Source organism: Dothidotthia symphoricarpi (genome assembly GCF_010015815.1).
Source record: "Dothidotthia symphoricarpi CBS 119687 unplaced genomic scaffold P153scaffold_18, whole genome shotgun sequence".
In the NCBI taxonomy this organism is placed as follows: Eukaryota; Fungi; Ascomycota; class Dothideomycetes; order Pleosporales; family Dothidotthiaceae; genus Dothidotthia; species Dothidotthia symphoricarpi.
Window position 1 is genome coordinate 145,748 of NW_022985025.1, and position 25,394 is coordinate 171,141.

The window sequence follows — 25,394 nt, forward strand, 5'->3', positions numbered from 1 at the left end:
CGCGTGTCGAGCCATGGACGCGACGACGCCTCGGTTCAACGCAGCACCAGCAACCTCAATGGCCATCACCAAAGCATGTGTCCGAGGCGGGACTACTCACGGAGGTTATGTGTCAAGTCTTTTCAGCGGATATATATACCATTGTCAATGACCTGATGATTCCTAACATTCACCTTTGATTTTCGCAATCACAAGCCAATCTCGAACATTGCGTCATCCGACCATCAAGCGTCTCTCCACCTTGACGTCGTGCATATACTTTCCAACACCCCGAAACGCCAATCACTCAACCAAAGCTCGCTGCTCTTCCCCAGATCCTCAAACCAGCCCAATACAGACATATCCTTCAACATGTCCTCCAAACTAGTACCCTCGGACCCGGAGAAGGTCATGATCATCCGCGACATCGTCCCCAGAACTGTCACCACACTTTCCGTGCCATTCTTTCGATTCGGCAGGATAAAGGTCGGTGGACGAGGCACAATCGGTATGCCGTGTACTTTTTAAAACTGCATGCTCCCCTACTAACGTAAGTGGCAGTACGCCTGCAATCCGGCGCCCTCGCCGTCTTCTCCCCCGTCGCCCTCACCGAAGACGTAAAGCGCAAAGTCGCCGAAATGGGCGAAGTCAAATACATCACCGCCCTCGACGCCGAAGTACGCACCTCCCCTTATCCTTACCATTCACCCCCATCTAACATCCGTCCCCAGCACCACATCTTCCTCGGCCCTTGGCACACGGCGTACCCCAACGCGCAAGTCATGGGCCCCGAATCCCTCCCCGAAAAACGCGCCTCCCAATCCGTCGAACAAGTCCCCTTCGCCCACGTCTTCTCAAAGGCAAAGCCCGTCACCACCATCTCGCCAGAATTCGACGCAGAGTTTGACTGGGAGTACGTCCCCGCACACATGAACAAGGAAATCGCCTTCCTGCACCGCCCTACACGCACCCTCATCCAAGCCGATCTCATGTTCAACCTGCCCGCCACAGAGCAGTTCAGCCGCAGCGGCGTGGACGCCAACAGCGGGATCCTCACGAAGATTTTCGTCGCGCTGCAGAGCACGTATGGGAGTGCTACGGCGCAGAAGCGTGTCGTCTGGTGGGGCACGAGTGCGAGCGATCGCTCCGGGTTTGCCAAGTCGGTCGCGCGCATGGATAAGTGGGATTTCCAGCGCATTGTGCCGTGTCATGGGGATGTGATTGAGAGTGGGGCCAAGGATGTTTTCAGGAAGGTGTTTGGCTGGCATTTGGATCTTGCGCAGCAAGAGGGGAAGAGGGCGTAGAGTGTAATGTGTGTTTGTGGTGGATTATTGTAATGGGTAAGGTGTTTGTGATACCTTTTTTCTTTCTCATATTGTACAATATACTAGTACAAATCGCTGTAGTATGGATAAACAAATTGCAGGTCTGATGTTTCTGCCATACCACACAGCTCCAGCATGTTCAACGGTCTGTTCCGAGAACCATACCGATCTTCTTCATCCAGCTTCCACTATACGCTCCTTCGTCTCAGCAGCGCAGGACAAGCATCTTGGCTCCATCTTCGCGACTCGACATCGTGCGAGCACTTCGGTGGGCCGAGAGACATCCACATGGCAAGGAATCAGGGCTGTGTTCGAAGTCCAGGCGTTCGTTGTCTCGTTCCAGCGATAGCACTTCCAGCTATTTTCGCAGCGAGCCAGTCGTCCTAGGCAGTAGCAGCAGATAATTCGACACATCGGACCCCCTCATCCCCTGTCCTCGCCGCTGCAAAATTCCACTCCCCCGGCCCAGTGATAAGAAGGCCCCTCACTTCTCGCCCCTCGCCTTATTCCTCGCCCTTCTCCTCTCCCTCTCCACCCGCTTCGCCTGATTAAAGCTCGGCTCTGCACCCTCCTCCACCACCTTCGCCATATCCAGACTCCCCTGCTCAATCGGATCGAGCAAGAACCTCCCCAGAAAGCCTGTGCGCCACTTCTGAATCATCCACAGCGCGGTCGCCTCTACATCGACGGCGCCGCCTTTCCCCAGCCTACCCGTCTTGCGCGCCATCGACTCCAGCAGCTCGATGATGTCGTTCGTGGGCCCGGGCGCGTACTCGCTGTACAGCGTGGGGTCGACGCGGTTGACGTGGAAGAGCAGGTAATCGGCCAGCACGACGGGCGAGATGATAGTATCCTTCACGCTGCCGCAGAGGGCGAGTTTCATCATCGCTTCTGCGTCGGGCACGTACGGGATGAACACCCCGGGCGTGTCGAGAAGATACACACCTCCACCTACGGCCCTCGATCTGCGCTTAGCACCCTCGTCCATACCCTCGATGTCGTCCTCGCTGGGCATGATCTTCACCCCGCTGCCCACTTTCCGCGTAACGCCGGGCTGCGCCCCCGTCTGCGCCACCTTGCCCTTCCCGATGCCCTGCGCCCTTAGCGCATTGAGCAGCGTGCTCTTCCCCACGTTCGGCATGCCGACCACCATGACGCGGTGCCCGACGAGCTTCCACCGCGTTTGAGCATGCTCCCGCAGCACATCAAGAAGCTTGTACACGCTTTTCCTTGCGCCGCCCTCGCCGCTGCCCACCTCGCCGTCTTTTTCCCGCCCGTTGCGCACAAACATGACTGTCGACGGGGCGTGCCATCCGCGGATGATTTCCTCGTGCTTGCCGTCGCGCACGCTGCCGCCGAGGTCCCGCTTCGTGTAGACGAGGACCCGCTCTTTGCCTTCTAGTGCTTTTTCGAATAGAGGGTTGCGCGATGTGAGCGGGACGCGGTAGTCGCGGCATTCGACGACGAGGTCGATGGAGGAGAGTAGCGATTTCATCTTTTGGAGGCCTGCTTTGTGGTGGCCCAGGAAGTAGGACCGGGGGAGCGAGGGGAGCGGCGGGAAGGCATGGCGGGGGATGAACGACATTTGTCGTGGAGCAGAGGGGAAGAGGGTTGTCCAGTGTATAATTTTGGGAGTTGAGTCAGGCGGCCCCGGAATGTCGGCAGGTGATGACTCGAGTCTGCAATGCACTCTCTCAAAGTACAATCACCTCCCCATTTCATGCTGGGTCCTGAGGGCTGTTAGTCTCAACCATGAAAGAAGTGCTGGAGATAATCACAGATGCATGTGGTAACGAAGCATATCATGGCCTTGGGCTCAGAACATCGTTGAACTATCTACTCTATCGATACAAACAAGCAGCGTGGCTGCAACAAACATGGAAGCATGCTGGAAGAAACAGAGAAACAATTCACCGGTCACAAATAATAACACTCAAACGCTGATAAACCATCCTAGACTTGCAAGGCTCGAACATCTTGCCAAACGCTCAGCCGAGGGCTTACAAGTCGCCATGTGCCACAGTCACACGCTTTAGCATCGTCAAGGACGTGGTGGAAGTCGATGTCGCCGACTCGATCGTTGTCATGGTAGTAACGGTCGTAGGTCGGACTGTGACAGGCTTCGGGATGTTGAGAGTCTGAGCCTGGGCCTTGTCGCACTTCTTCATGTCGCTCCCGATCTTCTGGAGGCGGATTTCGGTGTCGGCCTGGCCGCGCTTCTCCCACTCGGCGTCGGCACACACTGTATTGCCTGATACAAATGGATTCTCAAACGCGACACGCCTGTGCCACGACCTGGCCATCTTTGGCGAGACTGTCGACGTCGAATCATCAACCGAACTGGTCGTACTGGTTGTGGTGGTATGGGAGGTGAGTGACGTTGTGGTGGTGATCGTAGAGGTAGAAGTTTCGCCGGCGGTGCGGGTAACAGGCTCGTTGTCTGGTCCCAACTCTGGCTTGTCGCCGCAGTTGACGATGTTGTTCGGACCGGATCGGCAATCGAACTTGGAAAAGTCATTCGTCTTCCCCTTGGTGTAGCACTCGTAACAGAGGGGCGTCGCACTCCATGGGTGAAGCATCCACACACCCTTGGATTGACGTTGGCGCTCAGCATCGCGTCGGTGGATAGAAGGAGCGGGAACCGGAGTGGAATCGGGAGCATCGGTGTCGTCTTCCAAATCGCTGTCTGTATCGTCCTGAGTGCGAGGTTCGACGTGGTCCAAGTCAGTCTTCGTCGTTGCGTTAGGAACAACGGCCAGAACGACGGCAGCAGTCGGATTGGCAGAGGTCACGTATGAGCCAGTGATCGTGAGCGAAGTCGTAGACAAAACAGGCGTGGGGCGTTCGTCGCGGCCGATCGACCAAGAAGTATGGGCGATGGTGGTCGTCCAGGTCGTCGAGTAGAACTTTTCGATGGAGCAGGCGAACTTGACGGAACGAATCCTCTCATCACCATCGGAATAGCACCTAAACATCTCCTGCGGAAGTGGGATGGATTTGAGCTCTTGCCCCTGTTGGCAACCTGGCTGTTCGTAGGGAATCAACCAGCAAGATGTCTTGCCACTGTTGATCTCGTTGATCCAATCGCGGTTATTGTGGAAAGCGGGCTTGAGGCTCGACGCCGTACCAACGCTCACGCATTGGTCTCGCACAACATCGATGTTGGCGCCATCCGGAGCTCCGGCGCAGTCATCAGTGTTGAACTTGTACAGGCGGATCGTGTCCTTCTTGGCGGCATCGACTGTGGAAACAAGCGCGAGCAAAGCGCCCACAAGGAGCAAGGCGAGGCGAGGCATGATGAGAGAGCTCTGTGGTACATCAGCATGCGTGGTTACGGATGATGACGGAGAAAACGTGTGAGTAGGTTCAGGCTTGGAAGACATACCAGTCGAAAGGGTCAGACAAGAGCCGGTCAGTATTGGAGGAACACTACGACGTGTTAGTACGCCAAGGTACAGTTGAGGGTGACGATGGTCGAGTGGGTCAGATAGAAGGACGTGGTGATTGACGTGGAATGTGCAAGCCGGGTAGACGTGAAGCGTGGGAATGAGATAGCGTACCAAGTGGTGCTGGTGATTGCGGAAGAAGCCCAGTTGGTGGGCTGGTGTCGTAACTGGTGAATTGGAGTGGAGTGAAGAAGAAAGGGAGCACCGGGACGGGAGAGGTGTTCTTATAGAGGAGTAGCACCTACCCTTCACGGGTCAGATAATAGACCAAAACAGGTAGAGGTAAGAAAGAGGGCGTTGTTCCTCGATCGGTCGAGCGGCGAGCGATTTGGGATGTTACGTTTGGAGTGAACGGGCAGGAAGCTAGTTGCAGGGGTAGCTGAGATCACAACAGAAGGCAAGAGCAATCTGTGCGGGCGGTTTTCTTCAGAAGCAGGGTGACAGGCTGACGAGGAAGGCGATGTGCAAGAGATGCACCCAGATACCCGCCAGCATGAGCAGTCCGACCGCTCATGATGTAAGTCACGACAACTTGAGCATCATCAATTCCGTGACCTGCAGTTACATCTACCTTCGTGAAGCTAGTCATCATTCGTGCTAAGCTGGTCGAGACAGACGCACCGAAAAGAGGTATATTGACTGCGCTCTTCACTTTCAGAACACAGACGTCACCACCAAATGTATGGAGGCTGGTCCATCTCTCAGGTCCAACTCATGGAGCAGTTGCACCTGCCTGCCCAGACGATTAACCTCCATAAGCCAACTGAAGATGAAACCATATGAATGATGGATGTATAGCTCAGGTTACTGTAATGTAATGATTTTGATGAGTTTGCTTGGAAATGATGAATTGGTGAGAAACTACAAGTCCACTGCGAATGTTCAGTAATCGTCTTCTTCCTGTTAGTGCCATAGTTGGCGTGTAAGTAAACAATCTTACGAGAAACCCCATGCCGATGCTGAGCAGATCGCAGAATTAAAGAATGAAGAACATAAGAATCAGATAAACATTCATAGAAAGCAACTCAGTGTAACAGGCGCAAGCCCTTACCATTCTCACAAATTCATACGACAGGAGACTGACGGAGAAGCATGACAAAACTCGAACGTGACTTAAATACATACCTACTTACCCAACTCGCCGCCCTATTCAACTACGCCAGAACTCCATACCAAATCCCAGCGCCAATGGCACCTCTTCTTCTCTACAGAGCCCGGACCTACCAATCGCCCCAGGTATCATCGTCCTTCTTCCCTGCCGGCCCTGACCCCGGCGTGGTCTTCTTGACAGCACTTGTTCCGATACCACTCGGTTTCTTCCTCTCCCCCAGACCTCCGCTTGTCCTTGTCTCTCCTGCGCTCGAGAATTCGTCCCAGAAGTCCTGTTTGTCTTTGCCCGGTCCCGCAGGTGAAGCACCAAACGATTCCCAGAAATCCTTACGCTCAGGCTGTGCGGCAGCGCCACGCGTACCCGAGACGTTTTCGCCTTCCACAAAGCGGTTGAAAGCCGTGCCGGCGTTGGCGGCGGAAGACTGGATAGTCTGACCTAAGGTGCCTGCAGTTGTGCGGGCTTGAGAGGCAATGTCTGCTTCGGCGAGCTGTTTTGTGTCAGCCGCGTTGGTTTCAAGGCTCGTTGGAGAACGGAGACATACCTTTTGCATCCCGGGCTTTACCCACCCCTCGTATCCTGTCTTACCCACCTTACTCACACTCGCGCCTAACCATCCAAAGCTCTTGGTCAACGCCGCAACAGGATCCTTCTGGAAATCTGCCAACTCAGGTGGGGCATCAGGCTCGTCCTTCTTCCACGAGTCAGGCTCACTTCCAAAGCCAGCGTACTTCCCGCCTTGGTTGGGCGCTACGTCATCACTGCGGTTTGCGTTCTCAGCACCCATCTTCGCAAAATAGGACTCGTTCTTCGTTTTCTGAGACATCGCGTTCGTGCCGAGTGCGGGTGAGCCTGAACGGCCGAAGCTGGCGTCACTGTTTCGTGTCTTGCCTAGGGGTGTTTGGCTTCTGCTCCCTGCTGCGCTTGCTCGTCCACTCAATGGAGCACCAGCACCAGCAGCCGTGGTTTCTTTCTTCGGGAGTCTCTTGGGTAGGTTGCTTTTGTCAAACTCCCTGCTTTCGACCTTGCAACTCAGTCTTTCCTTCCACTCATCGCCAGCCTCAGAGTCGTACCGCTCTTGGATCGTCGAAGCCTCGAACGTTCTCCCATCCTTAGTGTTCGACGTATGGGTGTTGAAGAAGTCTTGGAAAGGTTTGTTGCCGCCGGCTGCCATGCGCGCGAGTTCAGCGCCCTTGAAAGCGTCCATCGTTATACTGCGGATGAACGAGATGTGTACCCCGAGACCGCGGTGGACGCCAGAGCATGAGAGGCACATGAAGATGCCGAGCTTGGGTGAGGCCTGGGGTATACTATCTTAGTACACATTGCTGGTGATGCGGTTGCGTGGGTCAAAGAGGGAGTAGTTGCGCACCCATTGTGGACTCGGCGCATTGCAATCGACGCACTTGTTGTTATCGTTTGTCTTCTGTATTTCCTGTAGCTGAGGTAGACGGTCAGCTTTTGATATCTTGCAAGTATTCGTGTGTCTTCCCAGTGCTGCCCCTTGCGTTCCTGATCGACCCCTAAGCTCCCCGCATCCAGCTTGCGCTCATCACGTACCTTACTCCGCGTTTCCGGGTCCACCTCCCACATTTTACTCATGATGAACAACTGGCGGCGAACTCAAGAGTACGCAACTGATAATTTATGAAGCAAAGTCGGGTTGAGTTACGGAGTCTAAACGCGTGACGATCGAAAAGAATGTGGAACCCATACGTAAGTCAAGGTTGGGGGTCAAAGCGGGAACGTGGCGCATGAGCCTCATCAGGCAAGGATACAACTCCAACAAGCTGGAACCTAGACACGATCGTAACTCTCCATTCGAGCGAAAAACACATTGGCATACGATGGTATTTCCTAGCCTTTATATGTACGGCTGTGAAAGTGTTGCAGAGGAGTTACGATTCCAGCAATCCTTCTGCGAACAACAGCCTCGATGAACGCTTTCAAGAACCGGAACACCTCGCAAACACAAGCAAATTCACGTTCTGGAGGACGGAATGTATAAGTCTCCAAACAGAGAGGAGTGGTGCTCGTTGATACTGCTAGGAGCAAAGCCTCCAAAAGTAGACCATACTTCCAAAATATCATCATCCAAGAACGTATACTCCTGCCAACGCCTCGCAGAGGATCAACCAACGCAGAATAATGACCGTCTCATCATGCATCACACCAGCAGTCCACAATGCTACTGCTTGTACCTTTGTCGAACATGCCTATGCGCCATCTCCCCAGATCCCGACCACTTGCGTGACAAACGCCACACCAGCAAGAACCGTCTTGATGCTCTCCGTGAACTTCTTCTTCTCCACAGCCTGTCGGACTTGCTCGCCATTTACGTCATCGCCTTGCGCCTCCAGATCCAACGCTGTTCTCTGCTCGTTTGTGCCTTCTTGGAACGAGACAGCATAATCGACGCCTGGCCCCGATGCGAAGGCAAAGATGGAGGTGTAGAGGAGATATGGATGGCGAAATCGGCGAGGTGATAGCAGGTAGGCGGAGAAGAGCGTGAATGTTGTAATGTGGCGCAGATACGTGGACAAGTATTGAGACTTGTTGGAGAGGTAGGTGAAAGATGTGCGCGCGTCGACGGCGGTGGGCAGCGCGAGGAGGGATGGGAGCGTGAAGGTGGAGAGGGATGCTGAGACGCCCTAGAGAAGTTGTTAGTACGAAACTCTGACCGAACACTGATCGTGTGTTTGGACTTGAGCTTGAGCTTATCAAACACAAGTACAGGTGGGGGAGCCGCATGAGGTGGCGGGTGTCTACATACCGTGAGCAGACCCAGACTTATCGTCCCCACGAATTTGCAGATGGATACTGTTTGCGCAGCCATGTTGCTAGTAGTTCAACAGCGCAGAGACAGGTAGAATTGGGGTGATTCCTGGAGAGGTGGTGTTGAAGGTTGACAGCTAGCTTGGAGTCATGCACGCTGACGTTACCCTTGCTCCCTTGCTTGAGCTTGGCACCTTAAATGCGGAGGGTGAGCACATGCAAATCAGTAGTAAGGCCCACAACACGTCTTTCTCGCATCGCGTACGTTACCTTCTCCTAATCTCTGAACTAGAAGACGCGTTTGAATCCAAGATACCCCGGAAAATGAATCCCATGCCCCAGACTGCGTTTCCCAGTGCCTTCGTCGGATGCGGATAGTCAGTTCGTGACGTTACCTCGGCCAGGATCTGCGCGAATCCGACGTTCGCGTACACCGTTCATTTCATAGCTCTCGGCCGTAACTTCTGCTTATATTTCACTTATCAACTTGTAACCATCTGCTTGCCAACGCGACTCCGCCAGTATTGCATTTCTCTCCCTGCAAGCACCTGTAACAGCAACCAACCGATCCCAAGCATTTACTCAACACCATGCCTCTTGAACCGTATGATTTCGTGAGCCCTGTCTGGAGGGAAGGCATCTTTAGTACGTTAGCAATATAGCTCTGATGGCCTTCTTTGCCAAAGCTGTTTGTTTTCGATAATCCTGCCATGACAGCCCGCACTCGCCAGCTCCTCTACTGACAAACTCCCTCACAGATAACAAGGTCGTCTTCTGCACCGGCGGCGCAGGATCGATCTGCTCAGCTCAGGTTCGCGCTCTTGTATACCTTGGTGCCAATGCCGCCATCATCGGTCGTAATGTCGAGAAAACCGAACGAATGGCTCAAGACATCGCAACTGCACGGAAGGGCGCAAAGGTTATTGGCATCGGCGCAGTAGATGTGAGAAAACCAGAATTGCTCCAAGCTGCAGCGGACAGAACTGTCAAGGAGCTAGGCAGTATCGACTTCGTCATGTGAGTTGCGACATCAAACACTTGGTGGAGAGAGGAACCTGACAGTGCATAGTGCTGGTGCGGCAGGTAACTTCCTTACGACTATCGATAACCTCTCGACGAATGCGATGAAGTCAGTCATCGATATCGATATTCTTGGGTCGTATAATACCGTCAAAGCAACATTGCCATATCTCGTCGAGTCAGCAGGCAAGCACAAGACAAATGGTAAGACCGCGCCTCAGAATGGGACCGGTGGTCGCATTATCTTCGTGAGCGCAACACTGCACTACCAAGGTACGGTACTGCAGAGCCATGTGTCGGTTGCGAAGGCAGGCATAGATGCTATGTCCGTGTCTGTAGCAATTGAACAAGGGCCCAAGGGTGTCACCTCCAATGTCATAGCCCCAGGACCCATTGCAGGCACAGAAGGCATGGCTCGTTTGTCGAAAAAAGAGAATCTTGCAGCAGCGAACAAGGCAGTTCCAGTAGGGCGGTTTGGATACGTCAAGGAGATCGCGGATGCAACCGTTTACCTCTTCTCAGACGCAGGAAACTTTGTCAACGGAGAGACAGTCGTTGGTGAGTTGCGCACTCGTTTCCAATAACTACAGAATTTACGCTGACGACCTGTACTAGTCGATGGTGGCGCATGGCATACTGCTGGCTTTGCCGGTGGCTTCGAATATCCAGAGTTCCTGCTATCAGGGGAGCAAGTGACGGGCGTCGCGGGCAGCACCAAGAAGTCAAAGCTGTAGCGGATGAATCAAGTGGAGCTCTTGCTTATGCGATCGAATGTGCTCACACACGAATTACTCTCCATGTTCATCTTTCCTCTAGCGAGACATTGCAAGTCATGATTGGAGACGTTGCATCCCCTCCGAGCCGCCGAATCTCGATGCCTTTCGTTGGCTGTTCCCACACGAGCCCAGTATTCAGACTCATTTTTGAAATATATGCGGTGCTTTGACAGATCTGATAAGGCTCGTTTGATGGCATGCGTCATTGTTACGACTCCTGAGGTGGGCCTGTGGACAGCGTTTCGTTAATCTATCAATACGAGCATAGTTACTGCAACAACACGCGACTGTTTTTCAATATGCAGCAGCAATCTTCACCTTGTTTCAGACATCAGCCACAGCGGGAGAGTCGCGTAGATCAAGACTGTTTAATGGGGTATGACGCAATCCTGAATGACCAATTCGGCGCGAATGGACGCGTTCCCACTCTGCAATGAAGATCGACAGGGGCTCTTGCTCCACATAGACCGAAAGCGTGAGGCTGGGGGATATAGATGACTTCAGACTCGATGAGCTGGCAGTCGAAATGTGAGACTCCAGAAACCCAAGGGCGCGTCGCCGTGTTTGTTGCGATTTGATTAGTGTCACTCACGCACCTGGGGAATTCTGAAACAGTGCACTCACCCACACGTCGGTCGTACAAGGGCTGTGGGTACAACAACAAGGGGCAACACACGACGCCAAGTGCAGGCAGAGATGGCAACTGACAGGTTGACATACATGCAACGGACACCTGCTTATCGCATCGCTTTGGGGGTTGTCGTACCCCGCATAAGAGCACCTGCTTGGAGTGGATAATAGATCATCTCGTGAATGCAGCAACGCTCCCCGTTGGGTGTGCACAGAACGGGTGGTTCGCGATAGGACGACGCGGACCATCGATAATACCGCCGCTAATCTTGTCTATGCGGCAGATGATCAGCGCTCATCATGGACAAAAACATGTTGCCTGTCCGCGCTGTGCGCCCATCCCTCCTTTCTCCCCAGCTCTTCCGGTTCTCACCTTAACACACTCGTTATACAGTTTCTTTCCTTTCACTCACTGTCTATTGACACGCGTTCGTTTCCGTCTTTCCGCACTTTAGCCACACAACATTTCGGAGCCAGTTCCGAAACGAGATCACTGCTAGGTCTCGACAACAAAGGTTCTACGCACGGTTTATCGCAAATCTAGGCGGCTCTACAACCTTGGTCGGTCGACTGCACGGCACTGGATAGTGATGTTCATCCGCGTCATGACAATATAGGCACCGCTTGCGATACCACAAGGAGTTTACGACACTTCTCAAACACTATCGACTACTACGAACGCATCTGCAAACTCACTTGCAGTAGTGCTTAGGAATTCTGAAGCGCTTGCGTGCCACGGTGCAGCGTGTCCTGAAGTGAAGGCGGGAGGCGCGGAATCTCAAGGTTGGCGATCTGCACGGATTCTGTATTTGGCAAGTACGAGTAGCTAGCGCCGTTGTAAGTCCTTGGCTTAGCTCCACCAGCTCTTGTTCCCAACAGCAGCTTGCGCAACTCTTTTCCCGCCTCCTCGATAATCCGCCGACGACATTACCCGTTTGGCTTCTCTGTCTAAGCGCAGCATGCTGACGCCCATTTGATTGACCAGGTCCCCAGCCTGCGGCGACACTGCTCAACTGCCCAACTGCTTCGTTCAGGCTCAGGAGCCCTAAGAGGCGGCACGACTTCGCGACATCGCCTCCTATCGCGTTCAACCCATATACCGCGCCGACAAATCCGCAAGACGGCATTTCTCCTCTACCTTAATCATCTGTTCACGACACTGGAGGCATTCAATCGCTATCCCTGGTCGTTATCTTCGTGAAGTCCCCAGCACGCCGATCAATTCACTACGGCATCTCGAGAACTGCACAGGCTCCCCGAAGGATCACCCCACTACTCTCCAAGGAAGCTTTAATTCCCACCGTCAAATCCAAGCGCTCTCGAAGAAAGACATCGAAATATCTACTCAACTCAATCTCATCATGTCGCTCGCCATGGGTCGTGTGTTCAAGTCATCGTACTCGGGTATCTTTGCCACGCTTGCTATACTACTGTCGCTTTCGCCAGTGAAAGTAGCCGCTAGTGGGGCGTATTGTTCAAGTCAAAACACCGCTACTGGTGATGCTTGTAAGTATTGCTCCACCATTGTCCTTACCAACCTAATCGCCGTAGTTTTCTGGACATTTCAATCAAACGGCAAGTGTACCGACTACTGTAACGGTCTCGGCACGTATGCCTTCGCTGTCATCCAATACACAAACTGCTGGTGCTCAAACTACATTCCTTCGGACCAAGCAGACCTCAGCGGTTGTCAGGTTGATTGCCCTGGTTTCCCGGACGACAAGTGCGGCAGCAAAGACGATGATCTTTATATTTACCTCAGTCTCGGCGCTAAGGCCTCCGGTACTGTAGGAGGCTCCAAGTCGACTTCTACTACTTCTACTACTACTTCTACTTCTACTACTTCTACTTCTTCTAGCGCCGCGACTAGTTCGGCACCTGCTCCAACTTCGACAAGAATTGCGACTTCGGCTGCAGCGATTACTGTTAGTACATTTTGTTCTGTCACATTGTCTACGCCAATCTCACCTTTCCTTGTTGTCTTGTCAATCCTTTCTTATCGTTCTCCCTCTATTTGGTTCTGGGGTTTGACATCTCAGGTAGCCTACACCGGCTCCGCCACGTGAGGTCTCCACAAGTCGTCGCATGTCCGGTCCAGCAACAGTCATCCAGACAGTTGTTGGATCGGTGATGACTACCACCGTGGCGCCTTCTCCAACTTCAACTTCTGCTATTCCTGTATTTGTCCCATTTCTTTGTGACACTCCGCGTTTCAACTTATAGAATCTAGCTAACCCTCAACACAGAGCGCAAGGGCTTCGACAACCCTTCAAACAATTCCCAGCAGCGTTGATCACGATCAGGATCAGACGACCGTTCAAGTTGTTACCGAGAGTGGTTCTATCGTTACCCGCACTGTTGTTTTGACACCAAGCAATGCGTCGAGTTCGCAGACAAGTACCCGTAGCAAATCGAATACTGCCGCCATTGTAGGGGGTGTGGTTGGTGGTGTTGCCGGAATCGCACTCGTTATTGGCGGAATTCTGTTTTTCCTCTGGAGAAGGAGAAGGCAACAGTCAGAAGAACAGCATTCACCTGCCAGCATCACACGCAATACCAGTACTATGAGCAAGGCTGGCTTGCTTGGAGGCAAGACGGAGAAAGGCATTCAGTACCCGCCGAAGATCAGCACGAGATTCGGTTCACAAAACAGTCGACAGGATTGTGAATCCATCAGTCCAGGGTCAGGGCGTCGTTATAGTCAACCGCTTGTGTTTGACTCGCGTCTCAACCCAACACAACTGATGGTATTTGACAATTCAAGTCACGGTAGCATTGACGACAGTCATGACTATGGGCGGCGATTAGGCGTATGTGCTTCCATTCACTTATCTAGATACAACACTGACAAGATACAGGTCGCCAATCCCGATCCGCCGAATCGCGATTCAATAGACCGATCATGATCTGCGATACCAACCATCTCAAGGATTCGATATCGCTAAGCGCTAGCGGTAGCAGGTGGATGGCCGCGGCGCTGTCACGACCTGACGAACTCGCCACCAAAGCTTTGGCTCACACCGCTCCTTACACCTGTACAGAAACATACTATGCTTAGCATTGGCGAACGGCGTTAGGGTTGGCATACCCGCTGAACTAATTCATGATTTTGAGCGGCATTCTCGGAACCCACTCTCATTTCTCTGGAGCGACATGCACAGATCATCTTCGAATCGACTATCATAGACATTAATGCCGCCTCATATTGTATACCACCTTCTTTCGCCCACATCTCCTATCATGCTGTCACGTATATATCGGAGGAAGAACGACAGGCGCTAGGGCGGGAACATGGGAGACATCTTAAATCACAGTATAAGATAAATGAGCAACCGGATTGGCTGCGACGCTCTGGACAACGCCAAGGAGCGCACCTGCAGCAGTAGTTCATCGAATCACAGACCTCGCTTGGCCGCTTGCAAGCGCCGCGACCTAGGGGCGCGAAGGGCTGCGGGCCGCATTGGCCGCGTAGTGGTATATACAAATCAAAAGCAAACAAAGCACAATTATCCATTGAAAACAATATGCACACCACGTCTGCGTCCCGAGCCCATCGCGATTTGTTCGAGTTTCACTATATTTTGGATTAGAGGCGCGTCCCACCACTGAAGTAAAAACATATTCTGGGCTAAACAGAGCGGCTATTGAAAAGACATTGGATTGAAGTGATTACGAGTTTTCTTTCTCTCGTTCTCTCAATCATTATCAGGGTGCACAAACTCACAATGTCCACAGCCGGCCGGCCGGCAGAGGCAGAAGCAAGAGGCTTTTGAGTTATGCTTTTTGTTTTACTCGCCAAGTGTCCAGACCTTCTTGATACGACCGGAGTGATTAAAGGAAATTCGGTACGTGATGCTCATTCATTGTTTGGGTGAATCCCCACCATCACGATTAGACTTCAACCAAATGTATACAGTGAATGTAATTTCATTCGCCGAGTATACGAAAGATATGGAAAAAAGAAAAGTAGATAAGCACGCTTTTGCCATTCCGGCCATGTCCATAAGCTTGCAAACCGTTGATATGAATCAGATGGGGCCGAGGGAAGTGCTGGGTTATTGAGAATGATGGGAACGTGCAGATCTCGGTGCTCGGTAAAAGAGGTGCAAATCACCGTAATAGTTGAACGCAAATGGAAAGACTAAAGTGGAAATGAAGTGTGTGGCCGAAATGAGATTTCGCCGCTCGGTTTTGGTAAGGCTCATTGCTCCGCTAGGTGTACATCTTCATGTATCGTGAACGAAAGTGTAGCTGAAGAGCAAGCAACCGAGATTTGAGGACTGGATCTCGTCGTCTTTGCTTGGCCAGGTGAGCTGGCATTAAGATTCGTGCTTGACTCGTTTGGCCTCTGTAGTAGTTGAGGATTCTGTCCTCGTGCGCTTCGCCATCTTGTCAAATATGAAAGCGAAGTCTTCGTCCTCCCCTTCCTCAATGTCTAGACTCTCTGCTGACGCTTTCGTTAAGTTATCTTCTTTTTTGATGCGTAGTGGGAGTTTGCCACGCAGCTCAGCAGCCATCTCTAACAACTTTGGAATTTGTGCTTCGACATCAGCTCGAATGGACTCGCCATCTCGCGTGATTATATAGTCAATCGGTGCCTCGCTTCGTATCGAAGTGCTGAACTCTTCTAACAGCTTCTCAATACTGGCAAAATGCTGTTCTAACAGCGAACGCATGATCGTGTCGAACTCACTTTGGAAGTGTTTCAACAACCGGTCGACGAGATGGTTTTTCGGGTCCAGAAATAGCTCTTCCATACGCTTCTTTTGAAACCCGATCTTGGGAGTCACATATCGCTTATATTGCTTCTTTTTTCCAGCCACGGGCGGCGGCTTGAGCTCAGGTTCCGACTGGAAGACGTCAACATAGATATCATCTGTGATCTGTGCTATGAGGTTGTTCTCTCGTCCAAACTCCATAGTAGCCCACTCGAGCGTCTTCTTCTCCAGCTTGTCGACTTCATCCATCAGTATCATCAATTTTGCCTGAATTTGGTGGCGTAGCGGGTTCCATTTTCTCTTGGCTTTGTCGACAGTGACCAGATTCGCGCTTGAGTCGTTCATCATTACGTTAGTCTTGTCGTGAAGCTGATCCAATGCTTTCCGTAAGGAGGATGCCATCTTTTTCATGCCTAGACTGTGCGTTTTCGACCACTTGGTGAACCCTGGTGATAACACTTTTGCCAGTTCTTTGTTCCAGTTGCAGCCTTCGTCGAGACCTTTTGCCTTGGAAGCTCCCTTGAGAACTTCGCCACGGCACTTCAGAATCCTAGTGAAGGCGGCACCTTTGTGCCTGAACCAGTCTTCTGTCACCTTCTCTTCCACCTGTTCCTTGAATGTAGGGATGTCTTTTTCAATTCTTCCCAAACTCAAGTCGGATTGATACTGGAAGGACGACTTTGCTTGCGCAAGCAGTCGTGTCATAAAACCTCTGCGAATACTATCGAACTCGTCAGCGATAGTACGGAACCCACCATCGCGGTCGGTGTCCGACACTGTTCGCTTGATTTTTTCAATGAATGCTGGAACAATGATATTGATGTGTCGTTCATAGTCCTTGAGATTCTGCTCAGCGGGGAGTGACATCAGGAATTTTCGGATTGCTGGCACGCCGGTCATGCTCGGGGACAAGGCTGGTTGATTCATAAACCCAATCTTGGCCTTCTTGATTGATTCCATGTAGTCTGAAGCGGATGCGTGAAAGACCTCGGGAAGATCATTCAGAGAACGACCTTGGAGCTTCGACGCCAATTCTGCCGTGATATGTTTTGCGCGCTCTGAAATCTTTCTCTGTTTGATACAACGATCCTGGTAAGTCTTGTATCTGGCGATCGTTTCTCGTTTTACGGCACTATTGCTATCGTCATCCTCGTCTTCGTCTGTCTCTTGCTCTTCGACACGCTGAACCATCTCTCTGATTCGATCGTATTCCCCGCCACCACATTGAGCAAGTTGATTTGGGGTAAGAGACTATCAACTTTGTCAGTTGGGTTGCTTGTTCGGGCTCTTGAACACACTCACATCAATCTTCGTTGCTACCACCTTGACTTTCGAAGCGCCATGATGAGCCATGGCTGCCCGCACACTGTTGATGACCTTGTCATCGGAAGCGATCCGAATCGTGTCAGCAAGGATGATCTCCACATCCACGCTATCCTTGATCTCCTCTGCATGTCGGACTCTCGAGAGATTGATATCACCCCATCCTAATGAACAGTCAGCCAATAATCCTATGTAAAGCAGGGTAGCTACGAACCTGGAAGATCGAACAGCTCAATTCCTGCCTGGAGCAAGTCGTGATGGAACCTGATTGCGACATTGTCTACGAGTGGCCATAGACAGCTCTGTCCCTTGATACCGGTCAAGAAAGGCCGAATTTGCTTCAGGAGATCTCTCTGATCATCCGCGATTTTGAGGGAGATGTTTTGCGTGTCGACATTCTCTTTCTTAAGAGCCTCCTCACATTTGAGTTGGCAGATTCGAACAAATTCTCCACTCTTAAACGCAGGAGCGCTCCAACTCTCGAGAAAGGAGTCACGAGACCCAAACAGCGTTCCAAAGATATCTTCTGCAGTGTCTTTCAGGCTCCTGTCTATCTCATCCTGACGGATTGGCTTGACTGGAAAACTATCTTCATCATCAGAATCGTCATCTGCGTTGTGATAGTAATAGTATGAGCGCGCGTGTTCTTTGAGCAAGGCCTCCCTCTTTGCTGCAGTTAGGAATTTGATTTCGCCAAAGTACCTGGTCTCGCCGTTGCTTATCGGGGCCTGAACATATCTGGTAATAGAGCTAGTGCAGGCTGCACCTTCTGCACTAGTTAGCGAAAGACCATCAAGGTCAAATAATGCATTAATTATGAGGCTCTTTCCAGCACCTTGAGCTCCTAGAAGCGCGACTTTGATTGCTGGGCTTCTTAGAACATAAGAAAGAGTTGATGCAGTCCGTAGAAGGTGTTGAAGTTCTCTGTCGCTTTTAGGAGCACCAGTCAACAAGTTGATGATTAAATCAGACAGCTTCTTAAGCAGAACGTCAATAGTAGTCTTGTCAAGGCTCTACTACAGATGCTCTTGCTTAGGTTCAGTTTTAGAATCGTATCTCAATATGGTCTTCCTCGGCTGGAGGTATGCCGGAAACTCGTCAAACGTCAGAAGTGGATCCGGTTCCATGATGTTGTGTCGGTATTAGTGACAGGAAGCAATGCAAATCTGTAGGAGGAGAAAGCTAAAGACGAGGACGTAACTTTGAGGAGAACCCAGTTATATATAGGGGAGGAGGGAGGAGAAAACATCCATCAGATGGGCGATCAACTCAGAAGTGAGAGAGAAAGAATCTGGCAACACTTAATCATCTGAGGTAAAGGACAGCCGACTGTAAGGCATGGTGAAATAAAATCACGACTCAAAAGATCTAACCGTTTACCTTATGGATTGCGGGACAAGTAAAATTTCGGCCAATTTCAACTGTGATAATGACAATATATGTGACATTTCATCGCAATGTGTCCCTGATATATTCTAAAGCACCGGGTAATGTCAACCGCTCAATGTTTGACATGCTAGAGCTACCGATTCCAGACATATAGGAACCCGTGAGGCCATCATGCAACCTTCTGAGAATACATCCGGCGCAACAACCAGAACTGTTTTGCTGGAAGCGTTGACCGCTCGACTTTGAAGGCGAATAGACCTCGGTCGTATTCCTTACAAAAGCCAAGCTATGAGATTGTCACTGAACGGTGGCTATTCAACTTCGAAACTGCTCGTCAGTGTCGATGTATTGGATTTATTATTGGCACATTCAACTGTACGCGTAAATCCAGATGGGTTTCTATGTCCCAGTGCTGACATCGCTCGCGCACGTGACATGAGGCTTCACTCTAATTCGTTCCATATGCTGTAGTGCTAAAGAATAGCGGCGCAGGAAACGAAAATTAACTAACTGATCAAAACATTTGTTGAACATTGTTATTGTCCCCAATGACCATACCCGAGCCCTCCTTGTCTTCAATCTTATCGCGTTGTGAAAGAAACTTCAACAGTCCATGCATTGAGATGTATATGACATGGGAGTAACAAGAACTGTTCTATATCCTTAAATTGTATAACCTAGCCATACCAAATGAGCTCATAGGGCTGTATTGACGGATAGTATATAAACTACTCTATCGCAAACTTTGACATAAAAACCGTATAACAACATGGAACGCTACAAGCAAAGCAATTTGAGATTGTTTCAATGATACATAAAGCGCACCAGTATTCTCTTAGCCAATCTCGACCGCATTTATGGTTAAAACGAAGTCTTGCTGAGGACAAGGCAGAGACCTCTACTAAAAGACATAACCAGTCAATCTGGCCTACCTTTGTCGGCCCATGGTTTTGACAAATAGCCCGAGTTTAACTCAATAAGGAGCTATACTAGATATGAAGAACAGACGTAAGATGTATGCAATTTGTCTTCGAGGCACCCCCAAATACTGTCTTCAAGTCCCACACTCAAAATGATATGAAAGCTCCAGATGCTCAACAACGGAACGAACCCCTCATCTGGACAATGTACAAAAATCTCATGCTAGAAGCCATGGCTCTCGTGCGTGGTTTTACTTCAAAGGTCTTTCTACATCAGTGGTGATCTTTCCTAGCTGGAATCCACCCTGGCTGCTACCAAAAATGGTGTACGAAAGTATTGTAGAGTTACGGCTAGGTGTCAGGGTGATGGAAACCGAGGTGGTTGCCTAGCTCATTGAATAACGTCTTTGCCTCATTTCAAACCTTCACACCCAAACTCCACCAAATACTCATCTACCCGTCCTACCTCAATATTTTGTTCCTATCCCATTGTCCCGAGCCCACGGATTTCGAGCCGATCACTGACCAGTTAGAGCTTGATGGTACATCGGCATTCAACTCTTCCATCTGAACGTTCAATTCCCAGCACTCCGTTTTTGACGAGCTTGAATTTTGGTATTCTTGAGATGCGGTTCTACCGCGCTGTTCTATTGGGCGAATCCGCGAGTTCAATGTAGCGGAAAATGAGATACAAGTCATTAGTCGCTCTCGTAATGGCGCAGTACACGAGATCCGCACTCGTGCGGAACTCCGCATGTCAGGCAACCTGCGAGATCGCAACCATGACTTGTTGAGAATGTATCAGACCACCATTTGCCAGGTGACTGAGAAGCGATGTTGACGCGTCCGGGCAGTGTAAGACGCGTATCTGTGGTAGGTACGGTCTCCGCATCGTTTGTTGTCGCTGGGCTACCACTCTATGCACTCGACTTCAAGATCAACTGCGACACTCTCACCATAACACAAGACGGGCATGAGTGGAATCTGCTATCCCAAAATGAAGAAGGCACAAATTGGTATGGCCTCCATTCCGTTATGTGGTTCCTCAACTCACATCGATCTGCTTTCAGTGACACCAGCCGTCGATGAGGCATTCAAAGCATTCCTGACAGACACCATATATCTGGCTCTTCCGTTGATGCTCGTGGATGATACGCTTCTACCACTGGCGCCCATACGTCCCAGGGATCTTGACTCCTCGTTCCAAAGTAGCCTGAACCAGCTCGACGACATCCTGAACACTCGAATACCACTCTACCTATTTTTGCGCCGCAACAACTCCGTAACCGCTATAACATACGTGCCTTATCTTTCAAAAGAACCTCACAGAGCTTTCTTCCTCGAAAATCGCCATGACCTGGTGCGCCAGCTGGGCGAAGAGCATCTCTCGTCATCTTTGATTTGCAAGGAGATCGGAGAGATAACAGACGCTCGATCCTGGGCTGAGCGAGACGAACACGAGCAATCATGTACCGAAATGGAGGGAACTTTGAACGGCGGCATCAAAGACATGGGACACAAGCAAAACAAATGTCGCCTCTGTGATCGGCGTATGAAGAATCCTATCGATGATAACGCTGTAGATGCATTGAAGAAGCTCTACAGCTCCGGAGCAACGGTACAGATAGTACGCACTGCGTTCTACACCGACTCTACGTGCCGCTAACTCTACATAGTCTGTCGACATCACCATCAACACACTGAAGCTGAACTTCTTCACCTTGCTCCCACCAGAAGACGTCACAGCGAGACTCCCTACCGAACGTCCAAGTTTTACCTTCTACCGACATCCCTCCACAAACATCCTGTACTTCATCTTCTGCTCTCCAGACAGCGCATCAGTACAAGAACGCATGAAACACACCATGGCGATCCCGGGACTCGTCAACGTTCACGCAGAAGATAACGGTGTGCATGTGGACCAGAAGATTGAGATCCATGACCCAGCCGATCTGGTGTTCGAAGCAAAAGATGATCGTATCGGAAAGTTTCGAAGCCTGTACTTGAGGAATGCGACCGAGGGCACGGAGTCGACGTATAGCGCTATGGAGGCCGACAAGAGCTTTTTTGATGCTGTTGAATAATTCGGGTGTTGTGTTCTGAAGGGAATAGGTTGGTGATTTGGTCTTGTCACGGTTAGCTAACTCATCATGCATATCGCTCTTTTGCGTATGATCCTTGTTGGTCGTCGCGGAAAGCCCAACTTGCCTTTTTTCCCTAAGAAATAACGAGAATATAGATTGTGAACCCGTCACATTCTTGTTACCAATCGATCTCCAGCAGACGCCGGTACAGTATGTATGTTACATGTTCACACTGCAAAGGAAAACAGCAATCGCCTATGCATATCAGATCCCCAAATTTACACATCCGGACTTGACATACTGCATACTGCCACTCCCGATACATCTGCACATTAGCGCTGCTGACAAGTCCCCGTGACACGACAACGACGATCTTGTTTGTCCGTTCGGGACCAGCTCATGCAGTGCGGAACGTTCGTACCACCCAACCCAGCACCTCGAGCAAACAACTCGCTGTCTTTCAGCCCACACACACCCCGTATCCAAACGCCATATGCTCTTGTTCTCCATTCTCCCACGCTCATATCTTTCACTTCACTTCACTTCCTCGCATCTATGATGACCCCCCGCTAGACGTTTTCATTGGTCTTTGATCCCCCCTCTCTCTGCTACCATCCAGCCGTAAATCGGGAACACACTGGTTTCTCACCTCCATCGTACCATGGGCGCAGGTCAATCCACCCCACCCCCTCTCGTCAAAGTCTCCGCACCAGGAGGAAAAGTGTTCGTCCCAGCTGGTACTTAACCCCTCCCTGCCCCATCCATCTTCCGTATTTCTAAAAACAAATGCAGGTTCTGCGTTTTCCGTACACCCAGCACCAACCCGCAACGCCGCAGGCCCAGTCTACAGATCGCCCAAACAGCGACGCGCACATCGGGATCTCGACATCGGCACCGAAGCGAGCGAGAGCGAGTTCGACGTGGAGATGGAAGGGTATCCTGCACGGGGAATGCGGAGGGGCATGGGGTATGGAGGACGAAGAGGGGGCATGGGGGTTCGCGAGATGGATATGCGATCTAGATCTGCGCCGGAGATGTATATGGGACCGCAGCCGGGGATGGGTATGATGGGGAGTCCTAGGATGGGTGGTAGGGGCATGGCTGGGATGGGCATGGGCATGGGAATGCCGAGTCCGAGGATGGGCGGCCGGGGGATGAATGGTATGGGGATGGGGATGCCGAGTCCACGGATGAATCCTATGGGTATGGCTGGGATGGGGGGAAGGGGCATGCCGCCAGAGTACACTCCTATGCCCGCCATGCCACACTATGGCGGCGGCGGCGGTGGTGGTGGTGGCGGTATGCCCAACGCTGCTGAGAACCCCTATGCATATCCGCCCGCGCCATCAGAATCCACCAGCTCCCCATCCGTAGCACCCCTACAGCCACAGCCGCGACGCCCGGGTCGACCCCCAGGCCTCTACGAGCGCGTCCCCATGGCTGCTTACACTGCGCCATCGAAACCCACACGCTCGTATACCGAGCCGCCTACATCTACAAAACTAAACCGCAATCAACCTGCTAGCAAAAAGGTTGGACCTTCAGGTCGTGAATGGCTGGACGGCGACGCGTTCCTCGATGCCTGTGTGTGCACGACGAACTGCACGTGCCGCAAGGGCCACCGGGTGTTATACCGGTCGAAAGACGACGCATGGGACGAAGATGCCGAGGGAGAGAACAGGTACGGGAGTGGAGAGATACGGTACATCCTCAAGGAAGACTTGGGGCGGGATTGTGGAGATCACGAGGGGTGCAAAGAGAAGAAGAGCACGAAGAGCTCTGACGACGAATCAGCGAGAAAGGAGCGCAAAAAGGGGAAGAAACAGGTGAAGAAGGAGAAAGAGAAGTTTGAAGGGTTCAAAGAAGAGTTACTGGAGGCGCTTGACGAGCGCTTCGAGGACATGAAGAAGAGTCAGAAACCACAACGGGGGACGAGGTTTGCTGCGGATCTTGGCAATTTCGAGCCTCCAGGGCCGAGTCCGTTCGGCATGGAAGAGCCGGGCATGCATATGGATCCGAGGATGGCGCAGAGAAGGGGTATGCCCGCTGACCCGTATGGTATGAACATGGGCGGTATGTCTGGAATGGGCAAGATGGCGCCTGGTATGGCTGATCCCATGATGGGGAGAAATATGCCTGGAACGGGGAATTTCCCCCCAGGCATGAACGCCATGTCTGCCATGGGAGGAATGAACCGAATGCCTCCGGGCATGAACCCTCGCATGCCCATGTCTATGCCCCCTCACGCCATGACAAACGGCATGGCCTTTGAGGACTCGCTGTCCATCTCCGACATGGGCATGGACAATCCGTATGCCATGGGACCAGGCGGAATGAACCGCAAAGGTATGCGCGCAGACATGCTCTCCCCGCGCCGCCAGAACAACCCCATGGACTACCGCGGCATGAATCGCCGGCCTCGAGGTGCGCGCCGTCCCCGACCAGACGATGGTTTCGACCTGGGCCCTGCACATCGCCGGATGGGTAGACAAGGTTTCGACGAAGATGACGATGAAGCAGTGTGCGGAGGATTGAACCGTACGTTTACATCTCTTGGCACCGGTACTTCATCGTTTAGCTTTGGGATAGTCTCGCGGTATGCTGACTAGCACACAGGTCGTAATGGTGCTGCGCCACCGTCATCATCCTGCTCTTCGCACGCAAAGTCCAAGCTGCGAAATCCCAGCAAAAAGGCAAAGGGGAAAGACTCCGGACAAACGGCAGCAAGACAAGCTTGTGCGGAGACAGATACAGACGACGACAACGACGCATACTAAGCCCCTTACACGCCCAGTCCCCAACGCAATGCAGAAAGATCCCAACGAACCAGATTCATGACAGACAGACAAACAAAATGTATGGGTGTCAAATCAAACTCTACCACATACACCTTCGCATTCCCTCCCCTTCTCTTTCCCAACAACGCCAATAATGCCAACACCACAATTCCCCCTCCCCAAGAACCCCCGATATATGCTCATCACCAATCACTCACCAAAACCCTTATCTCCCCTCCAACATCTCCTCATCTCTCCGCAAACACCCCGCTCTCTACCAGTCTATTATTACAACGCCCACCCTGAAAATCTGCAATTCATTAGCAAATCTCGCCGATTCTTCCGTACACATGCATGCATGTTTTGGCGGACGGTCCGCGGAGGTGCCTGATTTAGTCGCTTGCATATTAGCGTGCAGCACAGCTACCGACAAGTCGGCAAGGGCCGGACAAGTGTTAACGTAGATACAGCATCTGGGACTGGGGACCGACGGCCTGCAGCCTGGATGCAAGCGCTAATTGCGTGCTGGGTAGGGAATCGGGGTGTTGGGCATTGGCATGTGATAAGAAGCTTTTGTTTGTTTGGTGCGGCTTCGGCTTATCTCGTATCGAAAGGAGCCCGACCTTTCTGCAGTGGAGGGGTAGCGGGGTATTACGTGTGTATTGAAGGCACTCGATCGGAGTGCATGTTAACGTGTTCCAAGAAATCATCTTCATTGGCTGGCATGGCTGAATTGTGCTGCCTAAGCAAGGTAGGGAATCGTAAGTAGGTAGAAAACATTAGGATACCAAGGGCCGTAAAAAGTGCCCACTGACGCCAAAAGTCCATCCCATCGACTTGTAGAGTGACACGAGGCGGGCATGTGTGGAGTGTATCCACAGATACCGGCTCTCGCTCAATTTCAAGTCCCAATGAACCCCCAATCTGTCCCATAGATGCACCGTGATTGTGCGGGTAGATACCGCTGACTCCTCGCTGAAAAACAGACATGATGAGCAAAGAGATTCGTGTAACAATGTAGGAAAAAAGGAAATCCGTATCGAAGGAACCCGTGTACGAGAGCACTCTGAGGCGATGTCCCCAGCAGAGCGACTCATGCACTTCGTAAACCGCGTGTACAAGAA

General features: G+C 51.6%; 11 protein-coding genes across 11 annotated transcripts; 5 read left to right on the forward strand and 6 right to left on the reverse strand.

The window, feature by feature from the left end:
* Positions 1 to 351: 351 nt before the first annotated feature.
* Positions 352 to 1,283, forward strand: P153DRAFT_298307 (uncharacterized protein; the record flags this gene model as incomplete). The annotated part of the gene is made up of 3 exons (XM_033664208.1): positions 352 to 487; positions 541 to 656; positions 711 to 1,283. 3 exons carry the CDS (start codon positions 352 to 354, stop codon positions 1,281 to 1,283), a joined length of 825 nt encoding a protein of 274 aa, XP_033520405.1.
* Positions 1,284 to 1,731: 448 nt separating this feature from the next.
* On the reverse strand, positions 1,732 to 2,889 carry P153DRAFT_322937 (mitochondrial GTPase-like protein; the record flags this gene model as incomplete). Its single annotated transcript, XM_033665191.1, has 1 exon — positions 1,732 to 2,889. One exon carries the CDS (start codon positions 2,887 to 2,889, stop codon positions 1,789 to 1,791), a length of 1,101 nt encoding a protein of 366 aa, XP_033520406.1. The 3' UTR covers positions 1,732 to 1,788.
* Positions 2,890 to 3,096: 207 nt separating this feature from the next.
* P153DRAFT_83216 (uncharacterized protein) lies at positions 3,097 to 4,911 on the reverse strand. Its single transcript, XM_033673436.1, has one exon. It carries the CDS (start codon positions 4,685 to 4,687, stop codon positions 3,305 to 3,307), a length of 1,383 nt encoding a protein of 460 aa, XP_033520407.1. The 5' UTR covers positions 4,688 to 4,911; the 3' UTR covers positions 3,097 to 3,304.
* Positions 4,912 to 5,048: 137 nt separating this feature from the next.
* P153DRAFT_369390 (uncharacterized protein) lies at positions 5,049 to 5,378 on the reverse strand. Its single transcript, XM_033668759.1, has one exon. The coding sequence runs from the start codon at positions 5,340 to 5,342 to the stop codon at positions 5,136 to 5,138; it is 207 nt and encodes a 68-aa protein (XP_033520408.1). The 5' UTR covers positions 5,343 to 5,378; the 3' UTR covers positions 5,049 to 5,135.
* Positions 5,379 to 5,478: 100 nt separating this feature from the next.
* On the reverse strand, positions 5,479 to 7,491 carry P153DRAFT_346803 (ArfGap-domain-containing protein). The gene is made up of 4 exons (XM_033666141.1): positions 7,419 to 7,491; positions 7,231 to 7,299; positions 6,403 to 7,158; positions 5,479 to 6,348 (listed from the first exon to the last, which is right to left on the reverse strand). Exons 1-4 carry the CDS (start codon positions 7,458 to 7,460, stop codon positions 5,971 to 5,973), a joined length of 1,245 nt encoding a protein of 414 aa, XP_033520409.1. The 5' UTR covers positions 7,461 to 7,491; the 3' UTR covers positions 5,479 to 5,970.
* Positions 7,492 to 7,686: 195 nt separating this feature from the next.
* Positions 7,687 to 8,695, reverse strand: P153DRAFT_369392 (uncharacterized protein; the record flags this gene model as incomplete). Its single annotated transcript, XM_033668760.1, has 2 exons — positions 7,687 to 8,509; positions 8,632 to 8,695. Coding segments are annotated over 2 exons (499 nt in total), but the record flags the coding sequence as incomplete, so codon positions are not given.
* Positions 8,696 to 8,873: 178 nt separating this feature from the next.
* Positions 8,874 to 10,743, forward strand: P153DRAFT_369393 (peroxisomal 2,4-dienoyl-CoA reductase-like protein SPS19). Its single transcript, XM_033668761.1, has 4 exons — positions 8,874 to 9,278; positions 9,392 to 9,650; positions 9,703 to 10,211; positions 10,269 to 10,743. The coding sequence occupies exons 1-4, from the start codon at positions 9,224 to 9,226 to the stop codon at positions 10,385 to 10,387; spliced, it is 942 nt and encodes a 313-aa protein (XP_033520411.1). The 5' UTR covers positions 8,874 to 9,223; the 3' UTR covers positions 10,388 to 10,743.
* Positions 10,744 to 12,086: 1,343 nt separating this feature from the next.
* P153DRAFT_83414 (uncharacterized protein) lies at positions 12,087 to 14,131 on the forward strand. The gene is made up of 5 exons (XM_033673437.1): positions 12,087 to 12,565; positions 12,611 to 12,984; positions 13,103 to 13,237; positions 13,306 to 13,869; positions 13,918 to 14,131. Exons 1-5 carry the CDS (start codon positions 12,421 to 12,423, stop codon positions 13,963 to 13,965), a joined length of 1,266 nt encoding a protein of 421 aa, XP_033520412.1. The 5' UTR covers positions 12,087 to 12,420; the 3' UTR covers positions 13,966 to 14,131.
* A 1,118-nt stretch (positions 14,132 to 15,249) lies between these two features.
* On the reverse strand, positions 15,250 to 18,227 carry P153DRAFT_408019 (uncharacterized protein; the record flags this gene model as incomplete). Its single annotated transcript, XM_033672053.1, has 4 exons — positions 15,250 to 17,028; positions 17,080 to 17,264; positions 17,315 to 18,111; positions 18,196 to 18,227. 4 exons carry the CDS (start codon positions 18,225 to 18,227, stop codon positions 15,379 to 15,381), a joined length of 2,664 nt encoding a protein of 887 aa, XP_033520413.1. The 3' UTR covers positions 15,250 to 15,378.
* A 1,968-nt stretch (positions 18,228 to 20,195) lies between these two features.
* Positions 20,196 to 21,687, forward strand: P153DRAFT_399491 (actin monomer binding protein-like protein). The gene is made up of 3 exons (XM_033671732.1): positions 20,196 to 20,425; positions 20,480 to 21,036; positions 21,086 to 21,687. Exons 1-3 carry the CDS (start codon positions 20,383 to 20,385, stop codon positions 21,491 to 21,493), a joined length of 1,008 nt encoding a protein of 335 aa, XP_033520414.1. The 5' UTR covers positions 20,196 to 20,382; the 3' UTR covers positions 21,494 to 21,687.
* Positions 21,688 to 22,211: 524 nt separating this feature from the next.
* Positions 22,212 to 24,596, forward strand: P153DRAFT_83728 (uncharacterized protein). The gene is made up of 2 exons (XM_033673438.1): positions 22,212 to 23,839; positions 24,110 to 24,596. Exons 1-2 carry the CDS (start codon positions 22,420 to 22,422, stop codon positions 24,268 to 24,270), a joined length of 1,581 nt encoding a protein of 526 aa, XP_033520415.1. The 5' UTR covers positions 22,212 to 22,419; the 3' UTR covers positions 24,271 to 24,596.
* The last annotated feature ends 798 nt before the right edge of the window (positions 24,597 to 25,394 follow it).